The sequence below is a fragment of the Scardinius erythrophthalmus genome, assembly GCF_964197995.2.
Source record: "Scardinius erythrophthalmus genome assembly, chromosome: 14".
Classification (NCBI taxonomy): Eukaryota; Metazoa; Chordata; class Actinopteri; order Cypriniformes; family Leuciscidae; genus Scardinius; species Scardinius erythrophthalmus.
The window spans coordinates 16,118,478-16,138,367 of NC_138234.1; the positions used below are offsets into that span (position 1 = coordinate 16,118,478).

At 35.7% G+C, this 19,890-nt stretch overlaps 1 protein-coding gene across 1 annotated transcript; it reads left to right on the top strand.

Moving 5' to 3' along the window:
* Window positions 1-262: 262 nt before the first annotated feature.
* On the top strand, window positions 263-16,634 carry LOC308702149 (uncharacterized protein; the record flags this gene model as incomplete). The annotated part of the gene is made up of 4 exons (XM_081384816.1): window positions 263-441; window positions 691-1,023; window positions 1,699-2,010; window positions 16,489-16,634. Exons 1-4 carry the CDS (start codon window positions 393-395, stop codon window positions 16,632-16,634), a joined length of 840 nt encoding a protein of 279 aa, XP_081240942.1. The 5' UTR covers window positions 263-392.
* Between the last annotated feature and the right edge of the window lie 3,256 nt (window positions 16,635-19,890).

Below are 19,890 nucleotides of genomic sequence, written 5' to 3' on the forward strand. Positions count from 1 at the left end.
CGCTATTTAAAAATATGCTTTTTAACCCTAATTTTGCATTAAAAAAACATTTAACGTAACTGGTTATTTAACTAGATTTTTAGATTCTTAGATTTTAGATATACTTTATTGTTTGATAATCAAAGATGATTTTTCAACACATGTAATTTTATGGTGAAATTAAATAATTTTAAAATAAGAACAAAAATCACATAATAATCTCTATAAGTGCTGTGCAGGCAATGATAGAGTCATACGTCATCTCGTCTTCCTCTGTGAGCATGAGCAGCAGACAGACACATTCAGAGAAACACGAAGTTTTGAGCAGTAGCCTACTTTGCTTTAAAAAAACGTTTTCAGCAGCGCTATGAGGACTTTATTTATCAGAAATCGTTAGGACATCTTTTAGGAATATGATTTTAAACACTGATTTCATCTGTCTATGCATTCTGATCACAAATGGTAAGTCGGATTTAATCTCGTGCTATGCGCGAGCGATTGGAACAGCCCAACAAATACACATGCAAATACATTTCTACTTTCTAAATGCGTTTTCATTCAACTTTTTTTTTTTTTTTTTTGGTTTAGTTTCAGGTAGAAACATCGAATTTAACTTTTCAACTTAATTTAATAAAATACAAAACATGCCTTCCTACTTTATTTACTTGTTTTTTATGACAAAGAAAATGTATTTGTTTTAATCTGTTTCAGTTGTGTTTGGTGAAACTGATGAAGTGAAGTCAGTGTCAGTGACTGAGGGAGATTCTGTCACTCTAAACTCTGATTTTCAAGTACAGAGAGATAATCAGATATTGTGGGCGTTTGGACCTCAAGACACTAAAATAGCTGAAATCATTAAAAGAGACCAAATAAACTATATATTTGTCAGTAATGATGGAAGATTCAGAGACAAACTTCAGATGGACAATCAAACTGGATCTCTGACCATCAGAAACATCAGATCTGAACACACTGGACTTTATAAACTGACCTTCATCATCGGTGGAATAACCTCATTGAAGAGATTCAGTGTTACTGTCTATGGTGAGTGAACTGGATGAATCATATCACAAATGCTATAATTTCTGATATGATAAATGATAATTCAAATGCCCAAAATTGCAGCCAAAATTACCAACAAATTGTTGAAATAATGAATAAGATATGATATGCACAATAACTGTTCAAATGATCAATCTGTATTTTAGTTTAGATGCAGGCATTTATCTTTTTTCAGCCTTTAATTCACATTTTTGGTTTCTTTTTGATTAGTCTTGCAAGACAATATCTGCATCATGTTATTTTTGTTATTGATTTTTGATATAAATAAAACTGATATAAAGCCTTTATAACGTTTTTCAAAATCTTTCAAAACTTGCACCTTGGAACCTATTTCACAGTTTGTGTTCTCGAGCCTCCACTGCTGTCGTGAAGTGAACGGCCAGAACACATTAAAAGTTTTCTGTTTTCGGGAAAAACGGTGTTGTGTAATCGACCCTAAGTTAATAACTAATGATAATTACAATGGAAGTGAATCCATCAAAACTAACTTTAGCTGGACAATAACTTTATCCTAGAGCTGCTGTAAAGCCAAACAATCTCTGTTACTTTAATTTCCTATTATCACTGTAAAGCTGCTTTGAAACAATCTATATTGTTAAAAGCGCTATATAAATGAAGGTTTCTTGACTTGACTTCATGTTCTTTCATGTTTTCCAGCTCCTCTACCCATTCTTGTCATTTCCAGTAACTCTTCAAACTGTTCATCATCATCCTCATCATCATCAAGATCATCATTGTCCAGATGTTCACTGGTGTGTTCAGTGTTGAATGTGAGTGATGTGACTCTCTCCTGGTACAAAGGAATCAGTGTATTGTCCAGCATCAGTGTGTCTGATCTCAGCATCAGTCTCTCTCTACCTCTGGAGGTGGAATATCAGGATAAAAACACTTACAGCTGTGTGATCAACAATCCCATCAGAAACCAGACCACACATCTGGATATCAGTCGACTCTGTCACACATGTGAAGGTACGTCAACGCAGAGATTACAGTCTTCTGACCTGTATTGATTGTAATATTTTCTAGGTTTATCTTTGTGAGCTATAACCTAAACACAATTTCAGTACATTCGAGTATTTTTTTAAACTGTGCCTTTTGTTTGCCTATTGGGTTTTACATTATATTTAAAACACCTGGGGCCAGTTGCATAAACATATCATGTTAAGACAGTGTCTGGATGACCCGCACTTGGAGTTAGTCAAGGGGCAGTCAATCTTACTTTCTGCCATCAATTTAGGCCAATCTACGTTTTTACCATAATTAAAAAAGTTATGAACAGTCTTAAAGAAAACAATTTGATGACTAATGCCTAGTTCACACTACACAACTTTAAAACGTCTGCAGATCGCTGTGCTGTTTAGACAACATGACTTGCTCTGGAGTCTTGAAGTCGTTGTGTTCACACTATGTAAATGATCTGCAACAGGGGGTTACACCATAGATATCATATAATGGCTAGATGTCTCAAGGCGGAGTCACTTCCGGCATCACCGGCGGCCATCTTACCACAGGGCTCTGTGAATTAAGGTGAGTGAGCAGCACGCACACAAATCCTCTTATCTCGCTGAAATCTTGACGGATTTACAAACGGTTTGGTTTCTTACAAACGTCATTAACGTGGCTATAATTCTTTCATATGGAAGTCCATTGTTATAATTATTCATATGTATACATACAACCGGTACATCCGGGAACTTAACTGTCAATTTCGTAACCGCCCCTTTTTAGGGGAAAACAAGCCAGACTTCCCATAGACTTCAATACAAAATAGCGGCTCAAGACAATGTCCGTACACAGCCGGCAGATGTGTATAACTTCAGAAATCACTTAGATGAAATATGTTGAGTAATTATATGTCCACTCTGCCTTCCATAGAGCGTGAACGATACATTTATAAACTTAATTTGGGCAACTTAAAAACATTTCCCGTTTCATTCTACCAGCGTCAAATTGGTCTAACAACCCTACCCAGTGGTTTACCCGGACATTTACTCGTACCTCATCGAGTCACCAGGTAGCCAGTGAATGATTTTACTATGGTTTTAAGAAGTAAACATCTTTAAATGTATAATATTGTGTCTTTATATTTAGAGTAGCTACTGAGTGCACTTTTCTGTCCAGCTATACAACTAGCCTGATTTAGCTTTCGATAGCATCATCCGTAATTCATGATATTTCCATAACAGCAAGATATTGATGATGATGGCAGGAAGAGATGGGCATAAATACATGGAAATGTATTTAAAATAAAATACAAAATACTGTGTGGAAAAAAATAATTAAATACAAATAAATAATAGGGTAGCCTACTGTGTGAAAAAAAAATGTTTAAATACAAATTACATGTTTGTAAGGGTTAGTACACGTCCTCAATCCGTTACTGTGTATGGCGCTCGCCGGATTGTTTTCCCCTAAAAGTGGGCGTGAACCTTTTCAGAGACGTTCTATGACGCTACGCCGGTTGTATGTATGCAGTGTCATAACTACATCTCTGACGTTTATAACAAACCAAACCGTTTGAAAATCAGTAGAAAATTGAGCAAGTTATGGTTATTTAAAGTACATGCACCATGTTATGAGTGAGCGAGCACCCTGTGGTAAGATGGCCGCCGTGTGCGGACGTCAACCTCCATTGGCCAGCAGCGCGCACGAAACATCTAGACTTTATATGATGTTACACACTACACGAGCTGACAACAACTCTGTCACCCAACGACTCCATCTGGTCCCCAAACCACGTTTTGTCACGAAAACACACGCGAAATAGGAGTTGTCTATTTGAAAATAGACAGTGGGACAAAATTGCCGGTGCAAGTTATTTGCACAATGATCTGTTTAGAACCCCGAAAAAAAAAAAAGAAAAAAAAAGAATATATGTGAAGGATGGATTAGCACACGTGGTCAGCAGGGATTGTCTGTGCTACAGATTTGTAGGTGAGTAAAACATGTGGTTTGGCAACGATGGTTACAAATACAAAAGGCTAGTGTAATGTGATAACAAGCTGATCATTGGCTGTTGCTCGTCTCGACACTTGACACCAAAGGCCAGCGAGCGTTTTTGATGTGTCGTTTAGTATTTCACACACAAAGATTGGCGAGCGCGGATCACCCGCAGATATGCACGCAATTACAGCCCGACCTGTTAGCGAGGTTGTTAACTTGCAAATCGGGCTTACTTGTAAAACTAGTCTTAACGGTTTATGCAGCCGGCCCCTGGTGTTAAAACTCTCTGAACAAAGGCTGGTCACCATCATGTCAAGCGAAATAGTTAAACTATTTTTAAGAGTTTCTCCAGTTGTGTAATATATTAAATATATTTAATATATTAAATATATTAAATTTAAATTAAATTATCTCCCTATCTGTTTTGTGTCTCAGTTTTAAGTCAGACTGGCAGGACTAATGTAAACTACATACTGTTTTCTGTTTGTTCATTACAGAACAGAATCACCGTTCATATTTTATACTAGTGGCAGTTGGTGTATTGCTATTACTGGCCATAATTGCAGTTTCTGGAGGGATTGTGTTCTGGCACATCAAGAACTGTAAACAAGGAACACTAAGTGGTAAGTATTACTGCAGTTGAAATGAGTCTTTTGTGTATCACCATTTCAGTTTCATGAATAACATTTATAGTTAAAATGTTATTATTATCAAAACAGTTGAAACTGAAGAAATACATTATGCTACAACAACATTCTGTGCACGTCATGTACAGAATACGGTAAGATACAGTGTTGCTGTGTGCATTGTGTCTCGCTGCCTGTAAAGCTCCGCACCAGTGCATTGATGGATCATTCATGATCATTCACACATCAAATCTCAATGCCTGTCTGTGCTTGCTCTCTTATCATAGCCTAAGCAAAGATTCTGCTCTATGTTAAGATGAATTATAGATGATTTTAGATTTAATGCTAGTGATTCATTCAAAGACTTCATCTGAATCAGGACACCGCTTTCTGCTTAACAGGGTTTGGCTATTTCAGTTACACCTATTATATTACAGTTCCGCAAATCTTCACAAATCTGACTGGAAAGAAATAGATTAGAGTGACAAATTGTTCAAAAGCAACAGACTGAAAAGACGGAAGTTTGTCAGTTTACAGTTAAGAAACCTGTTCTACCTGTGATTAATCAGCCCAAAAAAGAAAGAAAAAAAGCCAAATATAAAAAAATCTGTCAATAGGTTTTTGCATTGTTGTAAATGTCCCTGTAAGATACTGTGAAGTGATGAACTGCATACGAAACGTTAAAACATGTCTAGACCTGAAGTGATACTTGAGCTTGTGCTACAACAACTGTCAGCATTTACCATATTTCAGCATTGAGGGTTTATTATTAAATCACTTTTCTTATACTATTTTCTCAATATCTCAAAATCCTGTGTTTCTTCTAAGCTATATTTACGTTATTGACTTAATTTCTTTAATAAAAAAACAAGTTACATTCAGACAATGCTTTGCATCATCCTGACCACACTGTCAAGAGAAACAGAATCAGTGACAATTACATGTTATTAAAATGAAAACCCCAATTTTAAAAAATATTACATAAAATATTTGATGTATAATAAAACCCTATTAGGCCTATATATTTTTTTGGTAGAGATTAGTGAACTTTATATTGCACAAATAGGCAATGCTTTCTCAAAATATGTAATGAAAGCCATTTTATGGTGAAATAGTTCTAAAATAAGAACAAATAACTGTTTCACCATCACCAATAATTCCCACATAATAATCTCTAAAGCGCTGTACTGCTGCAGGCAATGATAGAGTCATACGCCATCTCGTCTTCCTCTGTGAGCACGAGCAGCAGACAGACACATTCAGAGAAACACAAAGTTTTGTAGAGTACTTTGTTTAACCGTTTGAAACCACGTAATCAACCGCACCATGAGGGCTTTATTTATCATTCCTTCATGTCTTTCTGGATCCATTGTTCCAAAACTTTTTTGCTTTTATCTATCTACTGAAGGATCTGATTGGTGTGTGATCAATTGACTCTTAGTGTTTCCACCTGTGTAATTGTGCGCTAACTGAGCTGAAGCTGTGCTGACTTGAGTGAACAATATTGAATGCTAGTGCTTTCTAAATGACAGCATGGTGTAGGCAATGAGAAATGAAGGGATTTTTGTGTAGAGTTTTGCAGTGACAGTTCAACAAATCTGATTCATGTGTCAAAAAAAGGGAATAGTGTTTATAGTTTAGGGAAATTAGTGTGCTTTTTGATAAATGGCGTTATGGTTTTGAAATTTTAGTTTAAAAGCCTGGTAAAAACTGTAATAAACAAAATAAGATAAAAAATGAGCATCAAACAGAAATAACCCGCATATGGGTTGTTCGAGGCGCACTGCGCACATACAAAACAGACTGCAGACAGATCAACAGGGAGCGCGCAGCTCTTAAAGGGGCCACGCCCTATTTTCACTCGTTACAAGCTGTTCAAATGAACAGGCATTTTCTTTCTTTCTTGGCCTTGCATTTAGATTGTTGGTTTCTTTTTTATTAGCCTTGTAAGAAAACAGCTACATGTTATTTTTGTTACTGATTGATGATAATAATACTGAGATACATATTTGACTTGTTATTTCATGTTTTCCAGCTCCTCTACCCGTTCCTGTCATCACCACTAAGACTTCACAGTCTTCATCATCATCAAGATCATCAGTGTCCAGATGTTCAGTGGTGTGTTGTTCAGTGTTGAATGTGAGGGATGTGACTCTCTCCTGGTTCAAAGGAATCAGTGTATTGTCCAGTCTCTCTCTACCTCTGGAGGTGGAATATCAGGATAAAAACACCTACAGCTATGTGATGTACAATACCATCAGCAACCAGACCACACATCTGGACAACAGTCAACTCTGTCAACCATGTGAAGGTACGTGAGCTGTGATATTACAGTCTCCAGACCTGTAGCTATTGATTGAAATATCAGTAGGTCATATACTGTATGTATGTATTGTGTGCCCGTTGGGCATCCGTAGCAGTCACGTGCAACAAGAGACAACAGATTCTAACTTTTCTCCACGGCCAGCGGGATAGCCGAGAAATCCGAGAAGGTGCAGTGTGCAACATTTCTGCATGTAGCAGGAAAGAGGCAATTAAAGTCTGTAACATGTTTCACTTCACAGTAGAGGAGAAAGACAAAATACAAGTGCTGAAAAACAAGTTTAAAGTCTTCTGTGAACCTTGTAAAAACTTACTGTACATTAGACGTGTTCTTCATGCGCTCATGGAGACCCACAGAAACGATTGACGCTTATGTCACAGACCTGAAAAATAAAGCAAAAGACTGAGTTCGGGGATCTTCATGACTCATTAATTCGTGACAGAATTGTATGTGGCATAAAAGAGGCAGACTGAGGAGAGAGGCAGACCTCTCAATTGAAAAAGGAATGCAGCAAATGTGGCTACACACATGAATATAGAAATTGTCCTGCCTTTGGGAAAAAGTGTAAAAACTGTCAAAAGAAAAATCACTTTGCTAAAATGTGCATTTCCAAGAGCCATATGAGTCAGGGTAAAAGAATGCACACAGTTGAACAGAGTGAGGATATGTTCATTGGAACAGTACAGCAAGAGCAGGTCAATATAAGATCTATCACATTTCAAAATGAAAACGATCGGACTGAAACTCTCAAAATAAACAAGAGAAATGTCACAGTTAATCTTGATACAGGTGCTGAATGTAATGTGTTGTAGGAGAGTGCGTATAAAGCACTAAACATCACAGGAAGGCTGCAGAAATCAAGCCGCAAACTAGTTGCTTACTCAGACCACAAGATGGAGTCATTAGGCAAGAAAGCGCTCACCTGTGCTGTGAGTATAAGGGACAAAAGTACAAGACTGTATTTGAAATCATACAGAGAGATGCACCAGCAATTCTTGGACATGCTGCCTGCCAAAAGTTAGGCATGATAAAAAGGCTGTATCAAGTTGAGAAAAATAATGACATTCTTAATGAGTTTTATGATCTGTTTGTAGAACTAGGCTGCTTACCCGGTTAGCACCACATACGAATAAACAAAGACATCAGACCAGTTGTGCATGCTCCAAGGAGGATCCCAGTAGCTATCAGAGATAGAGTAATTGAAGAACTACAAAAAATAGAACAGATTGGAGTGATTGCAAAGCAAACTGAGGCTATGGGGTGGGTAAACAGCATGGTGACTGTGATCACATAAAAAAAAAAGTGCATATGGACCCAGAGATCTAAATAAAGCGATACAGCGAGAGCATTATCCAATGTTAACTGTTGAAGAGGTGGTCTCAAGAATGCCAAATGCATTCCAAATTATGCACGATGAACACACCCATTGGATGATATAGCTTTCTTCGCTTACCCTTCTGATCTCTTCAGCATCAGAGGTTTTTCAAAGGTTTATAGCCCAAATGATAGAAGGCCTGGAAGGTGTTGTGAACATCATTGATGACTTGTTGGTGTGGGGAGACACAGTTGAAGAGCATGATCAAAGGCTGATGCAGTTATTGAGAAGAGCAAGGGAAAATAATCTGAAATTAAACAGAAACAACTGCAAAATTAGAATGACAGAAATCAAATAAAAGAAAGAAGAAGAAAATTGGTAAATGTCAGTACCAATTCTTTACCAATTCTAAGTTTATTCTTTATGTGTCTAATGGTGTGCGCTATGTCTATGATGATATATTTTAATACAAGTTAACACTTCACTTACTAAAGTAGATTCACAGACTGAAGACTGTGTTTTGGCACTGGTTTGTGTGCTGTCATCAATGTTCTTTAAATTAATTTCTAGGCAAAATGGCAGGTTTGGAGCGGAACATCTTAAAGGGTTAGTTCACCCAAAAATGAAAATTCTGTCAGTAATTACTCACCCTCATGTTGTTCCAACCGCGTAAGACCTTCGTTCATCTTCGGAACACAAATTAAGATATTTTTGATGAAATCTGAGCCATGTTTCACTCCTCCATAGGCTTCCAGTGTGACCGAAACTTGCTGGCCCAGAAAAGTTATTAAAGAGATCATTAATATAGTCCAAGTGACTCCAGTGCCTCAATCTTAAGTTTATCAAGCGACGAGAATACTTTTTGTGCGCAAAAACAAACAAAAATAACGACTTTATTCCACTATTCATTTCCTTCTCTCTGGGCCTCGTAGTGTTTTTGCGCAGCGCGTCTGTGTTACACGTCACCACGTAGGCTCACTATTGGCCGACGCCGGTCATGTGTGTGTTGCGTGATGACGTGCAACACAGACGCGCAGCGCAAAAACACTACGAGGCCCAGAGAGAAGGAAATGAAAAGTGGAATAAAGTCGTTATTTTTGTTTGTTTTTGCGCACAAAAAGTATTCTCGTCGCTTGATAAACTTAATGTAGTGCCACTGTAGTTACTTTGACTATTTTAACAATGTTTTAATAACTATTCTGGGCCGGTGAGTTTCGGTCACACTGGAAGCCTATGGAGGAGTCAAAATTCTGTCAGATTTCATCAAAAATATCTTAATTTGTGTTCCGAAGATGAACAAAAGACTTACATGGTTGGAACAACATGAGGGTGAGTAATTACTGACAGAATTTTCATTTTTGGGTGAACTAACCCTTTAATAAAATGTGGTCTCCTATGCTGGATTTCTGTTTGTAATTTGTTATTATCTGAGAGATTTTCCACCATTTTGAGTTTTGCTTATAGCTGTAGCATCAACACTGTTGCTGTCTAATTTTGTCCCTTTGTTGGGGATTTTGCAGTTTTGACCCAAGGACCAGATATGATGAATGAAGACCAGGAGTCAGAGATGCAGTTAATTGAAGAAAAAAGACTTTCTACACATCCGTTTGTCTGAATTGGTCATTCCATCTCTTCTGAGTGCTTGTTGTTCACCTCACTGGAGCCAGGATAGACACACTCTCTTACACACACACACAGCTTCCACAAGGTTGAAGCCGTCAGAGCTCTAGCTAGATCAGGAGAACTTTCCTAAAACCTGATAAGATGTACTTTCTCTCATTCTGAAGTTTTAGACTGTTCTTTTTTATTCTTTGGTTTAAAAATGAAAAGTAAATGCTTTAACTTTGATTTTAGAAGGATAGATATTTAGAAATAACTGAACTACAACAGACTGAAAACACAACCTCAAACCAAACCTCAATCCTTTTATCCAGTTTGTACAGTGTTACCATCCGTGATGTAAATTAAGTTGCTGCTTTTGCACATTTGTGGTCCTTTTAGTAATTAGGGGAGAGCTGGGCACAACTTTTCTCCGTTTGTGTAAATCTACTTAGGGTTCAGAGTATTTATTTTTTCCCACATTAATTTGAAACATGTCTAGTACAATTATGTGGTTTTGTTTTATTAATACAGTGTATACTTTTTTATTGATATCCCCCGAAATAATGGAAGTGAAATGTGACAACATGCCCTATAGGTGGAGCACATTAACATGACATATGACAGCTTAAAATGCAATCTGATTTAATCAAAAAGATATATAGCCAACAAGACAAACTAAAATATTTTGTCAAAAAAATACAATTATTAACTTTTTCATTTAAAACAATGCCATTTTTTTAATAATAAAAAAACCCTGATTTTTAAGATTGATAATGAACATACCGGAAAACACAGCTATACAGCATAGTACAAAACCTAATTATAATTAATAATTCTGATCATTGACTCTCAGTCTTTATTCACCTTTTTCTCATGTTTTTTCAATAGAATTCATAAAAGTATAGAATAGAATAGAATAGTTATAATAGGGGCACATTGTAACGCAGTGTGACAACATGCCCCCACCTGCACAACTGGGATTTAAACCCGGCTAGTGTCTTCTGCTAGTTAGTGAAGCATTAAATAACTATCTCAACTGTTAAATAACATATTGGAGATTAAAATAATTTCAGATTTGTCTCATTTTAAATAAACACAAAAAATAGAGATGAAAAATTTACACAAGTAAGAAATTAACTTTTGCTATGGTTAAATAAATGTTCAGTGATATCTTCCAAAGATTTCTGAATTTCGGTGCAATTTTTTTCTTGATATAGTGTTGATATGTAAACTAATAAATACACTAAGTTTTGTCATGCTAGTGTGTTTGGAAGTATTTAAAACAAGTGTGTTACAACTAAACCCATGTTATGTTGTGCCCCTCTCTCCCCTAATCCCTTTTGGTGGATGTGGATGTTCTTAAGAAAGTACTGTGGAATGTAAAGTGGAATGTGATTTGTCATTTCAAATGAGCACATTATGGCTATAAAAGGATCTTACATTAATTGAACCTCTCACAGCAATACAGGACACTGTTTCTCACCTGCACTTTAAAAGAAGCTTGATCAGTGAACTTGGTACAATATAAGAATGAAACAAGTTCATGTAAGTTCCGGTGTCTTTCATTTATTTATTTTGCTCAACAAAATGTTTTTGTTTACTTTGTGAACTTGTTTCATTCTTATTGTATTGACGCAAACTAACTGTGAATTTTTTGAGTATGATGGGTCTCGACCCAAATATGATTAGGTTGTTGACAGCCGGGGAAAACCATTTTTATCAGGGACATTTTTATATACCAGTCACAACATTTTCCTTTGTGGATAATCATGAATAATCTGTCCTTTAAAAATCTTGATTTGATTTGAGTACTTTATGCTATAGTTGCTTTGCACAACAACATTGTTATATTAACCATACTTCAGCATTGATTATTTAATAAACATTGCACTTTTTTTGTGGGGGAATGTAGAAACTGAAATTGAACTATGTAGAACTATGTTTATTACAGAATGGAGAAATTGTATACTCAATTACATTGAATAAATTGTTGCAGTGCTGATGGTCATACTGTAATTGCAGTTTTTGCATGTTCTGGTGCAGCAGGAACTGTAAATAAGTAAAACAAGTTTTATTGAAACTGAAGACATTAAGGGAATGTAAACATCTTGGGGGAAAATTTTTTTGTATGCTCTAGTAAAAAAAAAAAAACTTTACCAAAATGTATTCAAAATAACCTACGTTCATTTCATATACTACAAATCCTTTAACGTATTTACTGACATCTCTTGAGACTTACGATATAAAATTATAATGAATCTTTATTTGGAGTATACTTTTTGCACAATGCACATTTCTTAATATTAAGCCTAAAATGTGTTTTAATATAATTATCAGGATAGTATGATCAATGTATAATATTAAATGCAAGATACTTACAAAATACTTGCAATAGTTCCACTTTAGCACAATCAAATACACTTAAGTAAATCTTTAGTTGGACCTCAGCACTATTTCCAGGATAATTAAAGTACATTTATGTTAGTTGTTCCAATTTAGCAGACATTTAGAATACCAATTTAGTATACCAAATCATTTTTTTTTTAATAATCGTTAAACAGCTCAGACTAATGAAGAAGTTGATTATTGCAATATTCATTAAACACAGATCTCCAGATACGGTAAGATACAATTGTTATTCTCTGCACTAAATCTCTTATGAAAGCTTGCTGAGCTACAGTTTATAGTTGTTTTTATATACATGATGTTGCATAATTAAACACTCACACATCATACACAATTTTTAAAAAATCTGTATTTAATGGTTCATAATGTGCTTGCCCTGTTTTCTTTTGTGAATTGAGTAATGAAATCATTAAAGTGCATTTCATTACAGGAGGCTGATGTACGGCATCAGACGGTGTATTCAGAAGCTGCTTTGAGAAGATGATCATTCAGACTGTATTATCATACACAGGGCCGGTTCTAGACATTTGGAGGCCCTAGGCAAAATTCATGTTGGAGGCCCCCCACCCCCAATAAAAAACACTTGAAACAAATATGATTCCTAACTTTTTTATTTATACAACATTTCATTTTAAATTTAGTATATTTTTACTTACACAGTACATAAGTTTGGACAAATTACTATTTTTAATGTTTTTGAAAGAAGTCTCTTATGCTCATCAAGCCTGGATTTTATTTGATCAAAAATACAGAAAAATAATATAGTGAAATATTATTACAATTTAAAATAATGGTTTTCTATTTTACTATACTTTAAAATATATTTCTGTGATGCAAAGCTGAATTTAGTGTCACGTGATCCTTCAGAAAACTTTATAATATTCTGATTTATTATCAAATGTTAGAAATGGTGCTTAATATTTATTTTATAACATGTGATACTTTTTTTCAGGATTTTTTGATTATTAAAAAGTTGTTTTAAAAAAGTCTTCACTATCACTTTTATATATTTAACACATCCTCGCTGAATATTCCTGTTTTTTTTTTTTCTGTATTTTTGATCAAATAAATGCAGGCTTGTAGAGCATAATAAGAAACTTCTTTCAAAAACAATAAAAATAGTAATGGGTCCAGACTTTTTACTGGTAGCCTACTACATCAAACTTTATCTAAAGTAATCTCTTTTTTGTTTAATGAAGATGTTATTGTTCTTGTTGTTATTTTGCTGGTGTATTCAGTTTATTCACAGTTCCAGAATACCACTTCAGTAGATGAACATAAACGTGCTTTTATAATTGTTTTCATAGCTGCGTTATGGGCAGATATTGCATTGCTACCTTAAATATGCTATACACAAATCAAGTGGAAGAGAAAGATACGATCGCTACTGAGCAGGGAAAAAAATCTAAACTAATATTCGTATAGGCTATGATGTCAGGGTATTATCTAATCATCAGCAGAATATAGAAGATAGACCCATAGATATGAGATCCTTTATTTGAAACATTTAAAAATGTTGCAGTGTGTTGGTTTTTTAACTTTGAATACAAACGTCTTATCTTTTACTTTTGTAGCTTTTTTACTAGTCAGCTCCCAACGCGATGTTATTCATTGTACGCGCAAATTCAAAGCGTCGCGTCTGGGCACGTTAATGACGCTCGCACTCTTTTAAACTCGTAGACTAACAAAGCGGTGAATGATTTTTCCAGAAATGACGCTGATCTACAGTAGCCCACACGTTTATATTTAAAATACATTGCAATCACTCCAAAATCGATGACCTGCATTACGAGCTGTGCTTCTTTGCGTGCCTATGTAGACTTTTGTACAGTCATGGGCTGGCGTTAATGTGACGTAATGTAACAGTCTATGGTTAAGATAAACATCGTCACTATTTTTAGTTAATTAATAAATTTTGAAATAAATTGTAGATAGGACATTTGTACATTTATTTATTTATTTTTTATTTTTTATTTTTTTGTCCCTCTGTCTGGGCCCCATCCCGCCAATCGGGCCCTAGGCACGTGCCTAGTTTGCCTTTGCGTTAATCCGGCTCTGAGTGAAGTCAGTGTCAGTGATTGACGGAGATTCTGTCACTCTAAACACTGATATTCAAGTACAGAGAGATAATCAGATATTTTGGACGTTTGGACCTCAAAACACTCAAATAGCTGAAATCATTAGAAGAGACCAAATAAACTCTGTATTTGTCAGTAATGATGGAATATTCAGAGACAAACTCCAGATGGACAATCAAACTGGATCTCTGACCATCAGAAACATCAGATCTGAACACACTGGACTTTATGAACTGACCGTCATCATCAGTAGAATAACCTCATTGAAGAGATTTAGTGTTTCTGTCTATGGTGAGTAAACAGTATGAATCATATCACAAATGCTTTAATTTCTGATATGATAAATGATAATTCAAATGCCCAAAATTGCAGCCAAAATGAAATTAATTTTTATTTAATTTTGAAATTTTTGCACAGTTTGTGTTCTCGAGCCACCCAACACTGCTGTCGTGAAGTGAACGGCCAGAACACATTAAAAGTTATTGGGAAAAACGGTGTTGTTTTAGTGGCCCTAGCTGGACAATAACTTTATTCTAGAGCTGCTGTAAAGTCAAACAATCTCTGTTAATTAAATTTTCTGTTATGACTGTAAAGCTGCTTTGAAACAATCTATATTGCTAAAAGTGCTAAATAAATAAAGGTGACTTGACTTGACTTCATGTTCTTTCATGTTTTCCAGCTCCTCTACCTATTCTTGTCATTTCCAGTAACTCTTCAAACTGTTCATCATCATCCTCATCCTCATCAAGATCATCAGAGTCCAGATGTTCACTGGTGTGTTCAGTGTTGAATGTGAGTGATGTGACTCTCTCCTGGTACAAAGGAATCAGTGTATTGTCCAGCATCAGTGTGTCTGATCTCAGCATCAGTCTCTCTCTACCTCTGGAGGTGGAATATCAGGATAAAAACACTTACAGCTGTGTGATCAACAATCCCATCAGAAACCAGACCATACATCTGGACATCAGTCAACTATGTCAACCATGTGCAGGTACGGCAGAGCTGATATTACAGTCTTCTGAAGTGTATTGATTGTAATATTTTGTAGGTTCATCTTTGTGAGCTATAACCTCAACACAATTTCAGTATACTTGAGTCTTTTTTTAAACAGTACCTTTTGTTTGCCTATTAGGTTTTACATTATACTTAAAACGCCTGGGGCCAGTTGCATAAACATACCATGTTAAGACAGTGTCTGGATGACCCGCACTTACAGTTAGTCAGTCAATCTTACTTTTTGGCATCAATTTAGGCCAATCTACGATTTTAACATACTTAAAAAAGTTATGAACAGTCTTAAAGCAAACAATTTGATGACGAATGCCTAGTTCACACTACACAACTTTAAAACGTCGGCAGATCGCTGTACTGTTTAGACAACATGCCTTGCTCTGGAGTCTGGAAGTCGTTGTGGTGTTCACACTACGTGACACTACGTAAATGATCTGCAACAGGGGGTTACACATTACGAGCTGTCACCCAACGACTCTATCCAGTCCCCAAACCACGTTTTGTCATGAAAACACGCGCGAGAAGTGGAATGGAAAATGACGCGAAATAGGAGTTGTCTATTTGAAAATAGATGGTGGGACAAAATTGCCGGTGCAAGTTGTTTGCACAATGATCTGTTGAGAACCTCAAAAAAAATAAGAAAAAAAAATAATATGGGTGAAAGGATAGATAAGCACACGTGGGCAGCAGGGATTGTCTGTGCTACAGAGAGAGTTGTAGTAAAACATGTTTATAATGAAAATTGTGGTTTGGCAACGATGGTTACAAATACAAAAGGCTTGTGTAATGTGATAACAAGCTGATCATTGGCTGTTGCTCGTCGCGACACTTGACACCAAAGACCAGCGTGTGTTTTTGATGCGTCGTTTAGTATTTCACACGTAAAGATTGGCGATCGTGGATCACCCGCAGTTAGGACTTAAATCAGGCTTACTTGTAAAACTAGTCTTAACGGTTTATGCAACCGGCCCTGGTGTTAAAACTCACTGAACAAAGGCTGGTCACCATCATGTCAAGCTAAATAGTTAAGATTTGTGTAATATATTAAATTATCTCCCTGATCTGCTGTCTGGTGTCTCAGGTTGAAGTCAGACTGGCAGGACTAATGTAAACTACATACTGTTTTCTGTTTGTTCATTACAGAACAGAGTCAACGTTCATATTCTATACCAGTGGTAGTTGGTATATTGCTAGTACTGGCCATAATTGCAGTTCCTGTAGGGATTTTGATCTGGCACATCAAGAACTGTAAACCAGCAACACCAAGTTGTAAGTATTACTCCAGTTGAAATGAGTCTTTTGTGTATCACCATTTCAGTTTCATGAATAATTTTGATAGTTAAAATGTGATTATTATCAAAACAGTTGAAACTGAAGAAATACATTATGCTACAACAACATTCTGTGCACGTCATGTACAGAATACGGTAAGATACAGTGTTGCTGTGTGCGTTGTGTCTCGCTGCCTGTAAAGCTCCGCACCAGTGATGGATCATTCATGATCATTCACACATCAAATCTCAATGCCTGTCTGTGCTTGCTCTCTTATCATAGCCTAAGCAAAGATTCTGCTCTATGTTAAGATGAATTATAGATGATTTTGGATTTAATGCTTGTGAATCATTTAAAGACTACATCTGAATCAGGATTCACCCCTTTCTGCTTAACAGGGTTTGGCTATTTCAGTTACACCTATGTATTACAGTTCTGCAAATCTTCACAAATCTGACTGTAAAGAAATAGATTAGAATGACAAATTGTTCAAACGCAACAGACTGAAAAGACGGAAGTTTGTCGGTTAACAGTTAAGAAACCTGTTCTACCTGTGATAAACAAATCAGCCCAAAAAAGAAAGAAAAAAAGCCAATAGGTTTTGCATTGTTGTAAATGTCCCAGTAAGTTACTATGAAGTGATGTTCCATCAAACACCTGCTGTTCACACTTGCCAAACAAAGACACAGAATGGCGAAAAAATTTTGTTTCCTTTGCTGTTTATATTTACTTGCAAATAGATGTTTAGTGAAGATCTGGAAGGACACAATTATTCTAATCACTATTATCTAATATATATAATATTATCAAGCTTAATTGATATTGATATCATATTATACGTACCTTATAATGATGTTGTTTTACACCTTTTAATTGAACATCAAGATGAAGACTTTATTGCTGTTGTCTTTTGCTGCTTTACTGTATCATATCTAAAATCTTGTGATTTGTGAGTTTCTTTGAATGTTTGTAGTGTGCATATACTTGCATGATCACATATCTGTGTGTGCAGATCATATCATGTCATGTATGTTCCAGATTGACTAGATGCATGAAAACTTGGTTTTCATAGACATCTCAGTTGTAAGATGTTCTGCTACCATTTTTTCTTTTGTCATTTGTCAGTTTTGATGGATGCATGAACCATCTCATTCAGGGATTTGGATTCTGATTTGATAGGAAACACAATTGTTCGGCACAATGTCTCTTTCAGAACTTCCTCTCCAGTATAAAACGACTATTCATTCACACTGAGCCACAAAACCAGTCATGTTCTGAACTTCTGCATTTGTGTCACACAAAAGAATGCATTAAAGTAGATTTACAGACTGTAATCAAAAGTTGCACTGGGTAAGATTTACAGGAATGGATGAACATCTTGTTTGGGTTTATAGAGCGGATGTCAATGTTCTTGAAAGAGAAATTTCAGGCAAAATTACAGTTTGGGTGCAGAGCATCTTACTTTCAACTTTATTAATCATGATAGACCAATGTTTTTGATGGTTTTCTTGTAATTTGTTATTCTCTGAAAAATTAACCTCTTTCTCCAGTTCTGCATCTGTTCATCAACACTGTTCCTGATTTTACTTTTGTGTTTTCTTACAGAAACGCAATGAAGATGAAGCAGTAGTGTACTCAAGTGTTATGACCTAAGGATCAAAAGGACTTTTTTTTACTAAAATTATAGAGCAGTGTTTCTCAACTAGTAGCTCATGACCCAAATATTGTTCAGAGGGAAGCAATGCTGCATGCAAGTGTAAAAATACTTCTAACCTTACTGTAATCATAGATACTGTAAGGGAAACAGTTTGGAAGAAAACCCTGTCATATTCAGCCAATTTAATGTTAATAATAAATATGTAATACTATAACTTAATCGGTAGAAGTATTTCTACTATTACTACTTTCACTTTAGTATTATTAACAATTTCCAATGTAAAATCTGGGTCTGGAAATTAAAACAGTTGAGAATTACTGAAGCAGAATGTAAAAATGTATTATTTTTTTAGTTATTTATTTGCACACTGCCATCTTATTGTGTTATTGTCAGTTATGATATGTAAAAAAGTGGATTGAACAACAGCTTCATAATCCCTGAAGAACTGCCTATGAAGCGTGAAAACGTGTCTAGACCTGAAATGATTCTTGAGCTTGTGCTTCAGCTGCCTTAAACTGTCAGCATTTGTGTATTTTCCCATATTTCAGCATTATTTCATGAACGTTGTACTGAATGGAATGAAACAGAATAAACAATTTCATTTCACTTTAAGAAGCGTTTATTATTAAAGCACTTTTCTTATACTATTTTCTCAAACCTAAAACAATCTAGTCCCTGATAGCTTTTATAAACCCTACATAACAAACCCTAAATTACACAAAAAAAAAAAAAATGAGTTCTTTCATCCAGTTAACATATTAAAACCAGCTTGCTTTGGTCTAAATATCACTTTAGCAGTTAAAGCAGTTTTTCTGCGTGATAGGACATGTTTCCGCAGATTTGGCTCTTCTCCAAGGCGGGAACACTGGAATGTTTTCCACCCTCATTATACAGGTATCACTGCACCACATAGCCATGGGTGGAGCGTAAAGTCCCCCTCTCTGGATATACTGGTAAAATGGGAATAAAGTAAACATCTTGAAATCACTATTTCACGGAGATGCATTGTTGTAGTCACAGAACAAATGAGTTACACACCAGTAAATGTCATAGCAAAACCAATCCATCATACAGAACAGTAAAAACAACCTGCATAATAGTGATGGCAGAAAAAGAGATGACTGAAAGAGCCCGAAACACTGTACAGTAGCGACACCTGCTGTAAATGCAATGTTAACACAGCCATACCAGAGCCATTGGAAGGCAAGCCAGCAACCTTTAGCCAAAAAAAAGCTTTTTTTTCCCATGGATATCAATGAAGGAGAGGCAATACTTTTGTTGGGAACTATATGTAGATTTTTACCTTGATAAAATGCTATTTTTAAGAGAAGGTGCTCCACTGCATTACCACCAGCAAATGTGTAATAGTATTTAAAGGGTTAGTTCACCCAAAAATGAAAATTCTGTCAGTAATTACTCACCCTCATGTTGTTCCAACCCCGTAAGACCTTCGTTCATCTTCGGAACACAAATTAAGATATTTTTGATTAAATCTGAGAGCTGTCTCACTCCTCCATAGGCTTCTAAGGCATTATAACTTGCTGGCCCAGAAAATGTATTAAAGACATCGTTAATATAGTCCAAGTGACTACAGTGGCTCAATCTTAAGTTTATAA